This window comes from Pteropus medius, unplaced genomic scaffold, assembly GCF_902729225.1.
Source record: "Pteropus medius unplaced genomic scaffold, Ma_sr-lr_union100, whole genome shotgun sequence".
NCBI classification, from domain to species: Eukaryota; Metazoa; Chordata; class Mammalia; order Chiroptera; family Pteropodidae; genus Pteropus; species Pteropus medius.
Window position 1 is genome coordinate 3,646 of NW_024354875.1, and position 7,970 is coordinate 11,615.

General features: G+C 38.3%; 1 protein-coding gene across 1 annotated transcript; it reads right to left on the minus strand.

Annotated features, from left to right (window-relative positions):
* Positions 1-2,369: 2,369 nt before the first annotated feature.
* LOC120596982 (UDP-glucuronosyltransferase 1A7-like) lies at positions 2,370-3,410 on the minus strand. The gene has a single exon (XM_039855576.1). It carries the CDS (start codon positions 3,294-3,296, stop codon positions 2,385-2,387), a length of 912 nt encoding a protein of 303 aa, XP_039711510.1. The 5' UTR covers positions 3,297-3,410; the 3' UTR covers positions 2,370-2,384.
* Between the last annotated feature and the right edge of the window lie 4,560 nt (positions 3,411-7,970).

Here is a 7,970-nt window from a genome sequence, read left to right on the forward strand (position 1 = left end):
ACATCCGATCTTTTTTTGGAAAAGAGCCTAATCCTATGGTTAATGTTAATATTGTGGAGGTCAGGCATAATTGTGTAGAAAATGCATATCACCCACCCAATTACGGCTATCATACCAGACACTCTAGCATGCATGATCATATTTAATCCGGAAAAGAGCTCTGCATGGTGGTGCTATTTTTTCTCTATTTAACCTATTTAGAAACTGTGGTTCTTACTCAAGTGACGTCACTACAAAGTGTCAGAGCTGGGGTATGAACTCGGGTCTGGGTGGTCCCAGAGTCCGTGTGTTCAAATATATGGCATAACTTCCTGAATTCTCCAGTGTTTAAAGCATGACTTGAGGCACAACTTCACTGTCCACTTATTAAGTACCAACACTGCCGACCTGAATCAGCCAATGGGATGCCCCGTCTTGTTGTCCCCGCTTACATGGCAGCTTTCATGGTGAGGCAGGGACAGAGAAAGGAAAAGGCAGAGGTGGGAGAGGAAATAGAGAAGGGCAATGGAATAGAGAGAAACAGTAACAGGGGAGAGACAAAGAAGAGGGGTGGAGGACATAGGAAAGGAGAAAATACGCAAAGGAACTGTGAATTCTCTCAGCTAGGGCCATTTGCTTCTTAAAACCTAGATAAGACTGAGCCAAAAGTCCATTCAACATTCAGTCCAGAGTCCCAGGCCCTTCCCATCCGTGTTATCTTCCGACTCTTATTCGCAACTTCTGCTGAACCCTGGTCTTCCCTTCTATGTCTTCAGGATGTTCTTTTATTTCAAATCCAACTTAAGACCCAACCCCTTGATGCCACCACCCCACGCCCCTGCCCACGTGGCAACGCTAAATGCCAGGCTGTTTCACATAGCAACATATTTTTGAAGATCAAGAGTCCCTAAGGTAAGAGCTGTCTCGCCTTAGCACAGAGAAAACTACTCAAAATCGTGCAGTTGAACCTCTTGTCCTTAAAAGCCCTCTCAGCTTCTTAGTGATTTCTCACTTGTCATGTGACCCCTTACAGCGATCAGCTCAACAGATGAAGACTAGATATTTTATTAAATTAATGCTAGGACAATGGACTAGCCATTGAGAAAAACAATAAGTTAGATCTGTATACTGTGTCAAGTTCTCATTGTAAAAAATAAAGCTATTATATTGGAGGAATTAAAAACATTAAGACAGAGTATGGAAAAAATGTCTATATACCTTAGGCTTGGAAATACTTAAACGAATTGCAATCCAGAAACCACTAAAGAAAAAATTAACTGGTTTGACTACCCCAAAATGAAAATCCTGCGTGACAAAGGATGAACAATAGCCAGGGAAAAAATATTAGCAGCACATATGAAGAGCTAAGTGTTGAGGTCCCTTATACTCGAGAGACTTGTAGTAATTAGCTATAGAAGACAAATAGCCTTATGAAACATGATTAAAGAATACAAACACACGATTCACAAAAAGGGAAATGCAAATGGCCGATATATTTATGAAAATTAAATAGCTGCGTCGAATTTTTGTACCAAAATTCAAAAGTTTGACCATATCTGGAGCTGGAGAAGGTATGGGAAAACTGGAACTCTCATATCTTGTTAACCAAAGTGTCAGGTTGTTCAATATTTTGAAAGCAATTTGTCAAATTTATTTAAATGTAATGTATGTATACCATTAGACCCAGCAACCCTACTCCTGAATACTCTAGCCTACCACACTAGGAGCAAGAATATGGAATTATATAAATGTGAAAAAAATTAATACAGTCTTACTTAAAAAAGGAAAAAGTAAAAAGAAAGGTTAACTGTCAATCAATATTGCTTACTTGAATAAACCGCGGTGTATCTGAAGTAAAGAAATGTATGCAACTCTTAATAAGAATGTCACAGATCTGTATGTATTTACTGCAAAGATGTTCGTGATTTATTGGCAAGTGAAAAAGCAAGGTAGAGCAACCTGTGCAGTCTGACACCAGATTTCTATTTTCATAAAATGAGTATGACAATATATATTAGATACATGCATCTATGTAAAACGATTTCGGAAAAATTGGAAGAGATGCATGTAAAACTGCTAAAAGCATTTCCCAATGGGCATGGCATTGGATTAACAAAACAGGAAGTTTCAGTTCTTACTGAGTTTTTCAGTGTTTTATCAAAAAAAAAAAAAAGTATTCAAAAATGCAGCACGGAAAGTATACAATTGTCTCAATTGACAAAGGATGAAGAATAGCCAAGGGAAAAAAAATTGTATAAATTGTATACACAGAAGTATCAAAGAGGACAGCTTTATAAAATTTGCTAACACACCAATTAAACAAATTGGCACAAAATAATGTATTGAAATTCCAAACGTAACTAATGTGAATGACAAATTATAGTTCAGTAAAAAATCATTTTCTTTTATGTCCAAAGCCAGATTATTCTGAACATGCTAAAGGAGAGGTGACTTACCTGTGACAATGGCTTTCCAGTTCCCGGATGGCAGTTGATGCCACCGATGAAGACCATGTTGGGCATCACAGGCTTGGGATAGTCCAAAACAAAGTCAGTTCGTAATAACCAGATGGATGTGTGGCTGAAGAGGTCATACGCTGTGACGGTCGTTTGAAGAATCTCCGAGGCAGTTTCTAAAGCAGTTTTGATAAAATGCCTACAAAGTAAATGTTCCTGCAGGAGGGAGATGTAATTCCACACTCTCTCCTTGAAAGTCATGGAATCCGAGAACCCTAAGAGAATCCTAGGAACGTAAGAAGCAGCAAAGGGGCACTGCGAGCCTTCTTCCAGATAGTGGCAAAATATTCCTCTGCTGAAGACCACAGATGGCAGTGAAAAATATTTAGCTATAATTAAACCGCATAGATCAAAAGGATCTAGAAACACAGCATCGAAAGAACTCTCTTTGAGGTATTTTACCAATTTTTTGTTGTTAAACAAACTCCTACAATGTGAAAACTGGTATTCAAAAACAGAGCTGGTTGGATACATTAACAGAGAAAATAAACTATTTTCCTGAGTTTTCCATCTAGCGTCAAAGAAAATCTTGAAGTGGTGGTTTAAGTCGTCCAGAGTGTAGGAGGGGGAATAAGTCTTTACTGTAAAATTGAATGATTTTCCCAGGTGCCAACTCACCTCTGGCATGACTGCGACCACCTCATGCCCTCTCTGGATGAGTTTCTCTACAACCAAATGCATGGTAAACCAGTGGCTCCCATCCATGGGTACCACGAGCAGCTTCCCTGCCTGGGCAAAGCCAGGTGTCAGCAGGAGGCACACACATAGAGGAAGGAGGCCAGGCAAAATTGCAGGAGCCATCAGGTAAGTACAGCTCAGAGCAATCCAGCTGCCTAGATTCAAAGCTTGTATAATAAAGTTGGCAGAAGTTGTAAAGACACAAATCCCACCTCAAGAGAGGGTGTGTACTTATACACTCATAAAGCACACACACACTCGCACGCACTCATCGTCAGTAATTTACTCATAAAAGTTTAATGAATGATAGTGTTTCCTGAGCTACTTCCTGATAGGTTATCCAGTAAAAAATAGCCTTGATCTTTGCCTGGGCAGAGATGGTGCTGTGCCTGCAATGGCAGTTTAGAAATGGAATGATTAAGCAATGCCATTAGAATCTGAGAACTCAAGATAATGAGGAAAATAAATTTCACTAAAGCTGTTATGTTTATCTTTGGAATTTGTCCCAAAGGACATTTGGATTTTATCCTCAGACTACCAAAGACCCTCTGTCCAGAGAGAGGTTGGCATCCCAGGATCCAAGTCAAGATCATCAGTCCCTCGCCTCTGATGTCCTTACTGGCAGCACAGTGGCGGGTGGCTTCAGCGCCTGACATCGCTGCTTGTCTTGTTCCAGTTCCAAACCCTCCGAGGCCTCCAAAATGGTGAGATAAGATTGACAACTCCGCCTACATGGACCACTCTAGGGATGTGATGGGATGTGACTGCCATCTATTTTAAATCAATATCCGTGGATGCGTCAAGTTCAGTTGGAGGTCATCTGCCCAGTGCTTGCAAGAAGCATTCTGCTGGGAATCCTCCCTCTTTTTTTCTGCTCCACATTCCTCTCTTTACACCTCTGCTGTGGGCTCACCCCGATCAGCCTGGTGTCCTCCTTCAGGGGCCTTTGTATCTGTCCCCACACTCTGCCAAGCACTCCTTGAAGTCAGGGCATATGTCTTCTTTATGTTCACACCATCCTCTCATGGTACCTGTGCTACGACTCCCGGAGAGGAAGAACACAAGGAAGTTTTGTTGCATTAGACCGAATTTCATTGTTCAATTTTTCTAGATATTTTCAGGAGGGAGCTCAGTGGTGTATGTCGGGTAAGACTCCAAGGAACACTTAGTCAGGGATTGTACAGCCAACGTGGGGCCATCCCTTTGTGAGGAGTCAAGATGGCCACTTCCTTAACGCTCAGACTGTTCCTAGGCATTTGCTTAGTCATCGTGTACCTGAGTGACAGGGGGACTTTCAGATGAATGTTTGAAAAACAAAAATGGTGGCGAGTGGTCTACCTTCCTAGGAAGCGTACTTCACAGTAAATATCAGTAAAATAGAACATAGAAAAACAATAGAAATTATTGATGAACCCAAAAGCTGGTTCTTTGAGAAGGTGCATTAATTAGATAAAACTCTAGCCAAACTGTCCGGGAAGAAGAGAGAATCAAAAATTAGCAATATCAGGACTGAACGAGGTGACATCGTTACAGATTCTACAGGTATTAAAAGATTGATAAGAGATCAGCCATAAGAAGAGATGAAATACTGCCATTTGCAACAACATGGATGGACCTTGAAATAATCATGCTAAGCGAAATAAGCCAGACAGAAAGGGTTGCAAATCACATGATCTCACTTATATCTGGGATATAAACCTAAAAGCAACAAATGAACAGGACAAACAGAGACTCGTGGACATGGACAATAGACTGGTGGTTACCAGGGGGGAGGGGGAGGAGGAAGAAGTGAAAAACAAAAAGTTTAAAAAAACAATAAAAATAAATTTTAAAAATAAATACAATTAAAAAAATAAAAGAATAATAAGAGAGTATCATGGACAATTTTAAGTCAATATATTCTACAACTTAGATCTAAAGGACAAATTCCTTAATGGATGCAAACTACTAGAGTTTAATCTAGAAGAAACAAAAAAGCTGAATAGAAATACCATCTTTTTTAATTGAAATTTAATTTGTAATTCAAATTTTCCCACAAATAAAACTTCAAGCCCAGATGCTTTCACCCTTGCCATTTACTCCGTCACATTCCTCCGTCATTTCCCTCTGTTGCTTATCACAACAGCCATCATCTAGCTTTTCCTTAGTTTCTGCCACTAGAAAGTGAGCTTCACGAATTCAGAGATCTAAATATGTCAGTCATATTAACATAATATCTTGAGCATCTAGGCCTTAGTGGATGCCTGCCACTTAGGAGATGCTTATTAAATAAATATAGTAGATGTTTATTAAGTACTGACTAAAGAAAGAAATAATAAATGAATGAATGAAAAAACAAAGCAACTGACCCCTTCTTCCAGGGAACAACCGAAGCTCGGCCTGGGAGACTGACCTTAGCCTTCTCCTGCTCTTTTTCTTTTACGTAGCAGGTTCTGCATCATCAGCCAATCTGTATGGCAAATCTGCAAGACCAACTATTCTTGACTCTGCAAATTTACCTCTGGTGACTGCCTATGAGGCCATCGAAGATTCAGGAACACTGCAGTGGGGAGGTTTGTTCTACATGAAAACAAAATTTTTGTTGTGGATGATTTTACAACTATGTTCATCAAGAATACTGCCCTATAATTTTCTTTTCTTCTAGTGTCCTTGTCTGGCGTTGGTATCAGGGTAACGCTGGCCTCATCAAAAAAGACAAAAACAAAAAAATCTTTGAAAGTGGTCCCTGCTCTTCAATTTGTTGGAAGCGTTTGAGAAGGATTGGTATCGATTCTTCCTTAGGTATTTGGTAGAATTTACCAGAGAAATTATTCTGTGTTGAAAGGTTTTTGATTACTGATTTAATATCCTTACTCATTATTAGTCTGTTCAGATTTCTTATTTCTTCACCATTCAATCTTAGGAGATTGTATGTTTCCAGGAATTGATCCATTTCTGCTAGTTTATTCGGTTCGTTGGTGTATAATTGTTCGTAGTAGTCTCTAAGTCTCTCTCTCTCCCACGCCTCTGCTAGCTAAAAATTTATTAATTTTATCTTTTCAAAAAATCAACTCTTGTTTTTTTCATCTTTTCTGTCTTTCTAGTTTCTATTTTATCTATTTCTGCTTATCTTTGTTGTTGCCTTCTTTTTCCTAATTTTGGGCTTAGTCTTTTTCTAATTCCCTTGGGTGTAAAGTTAGATTATTTATTTGAGATCTTCCTTTCTTCTTAATGTAGGAGTTTAGTGCTGTAAACTTTCCTCTTAGAACTGCCTTTGCTACTTCCTATAAGTTTTGGCATACTGTGTTTCCATTTTCGATTGTCTCAGATCATTTTTTCCCCTTTTGACTTCTTTGATCCATTGGTTATTTGGGAGCATGTTGTCACATCTGCACATACTTGCGAATTTTCCAATTTTCCTCCCGTTATTAATTTCCAGTTTCATACCATCGTGGTCACAAAAGATACATGATAAGATTTCAATCTTTTTAAATTTTTAAGACTCGCTTTGTGGTCTCACATATGATCTAGTCTGGAGAATATTCTGAGGGCACTTGAAAAGAACATGTATTCCGCTGTTATTGCATAGAGTGTTCTGTAAATGTCTGTTGGATCAATCTGGTCTGAAGCATAATTCAAGTCCAATCTTTCCTTATTGATTTTCTCTCTGGCTAATCTGTCTAGTGTTGAAAGTAGGGATTCGAAGTCTCCTAATATTATTGTACTGTTGTTCATTCCTCATTCCAGATTTGCTAAAGTTTGCTTTATACATTTAGATACTCTAAAGTTTGGTATACATATATTTACAACTGTTATACCCTCTTAATGGACTTACCATTTTATCATGATATAATGACCTTTTGTCTCCTGTTACAGTTTTGACTTCAAGTTTATTTTGTCTGGCATGAGTACAGCTAATCCTATTTTCTTTTGATTGCCATTTGCATGGAATATTTTTTTTGTCCTTTCACTTTCAGTCTATGTGTGTCCTTAAAACTGAAATGAGTGTCAACAGGCAGAATACAGTTGGGTCTAATTTCTTTAATCCATCCTTTGATTGGAGATTTAGTCCATTTACATTTAAAGTGATTATTGATAGGTAAGGGTTCACTATTGCCCTTTTATTGATTGTTTATTGGGTGTTTTGTAGATTCTTTGTTCCCATCTTCCTTTCTTGCTATCTTCTTTCGTGAGTGACGATTTGCTGCTTTGATTCCTTTCTCCTTATCTTTTGTGTATTTACTAGAGCAAACCTGATTTAACAACACATTAAGAGGACCATACACCATGATCAAGTGGGATTTATCTTGGGATGCATAGAAAGTTCATTACACACAAAACAATAAATATAATACGTTAACGTATATGTGATACATTTTGTGAACAATAAATGTGATAATTAGTGAAGGAGAAAATCATATGATCATATCAATAGACACAGCCAAAGCATTTGACAAAATTCAATATCCTTTCATAATAAAAAAATAAACCCCCTAACAAATTAGGTGTAGAAGGAATGTACCTCAGCATGATAAAGGTCATATATGACAAGCTCACAGCTGACATCATACTCAATGGTGAAAAACTGAAAGCTTTTTCTCTAAGATCAAGAATAAGATAAGCGTGCCCATTCTCACCACTTCTTTTCAACTAAGTACGTGAAGTTCTAGCCAGAGTAATAGACAAGAAAATAAAAGGCAACCAAGTTGGAAAGGAAGAAGTAAAACTGTCTCTGTTTGCAGATGACATAATACTACAGAGAACCCTAAAGCCTGCACCAAAGAAAAAAAAATGTTAGAATCATTAAATGAACTCAGT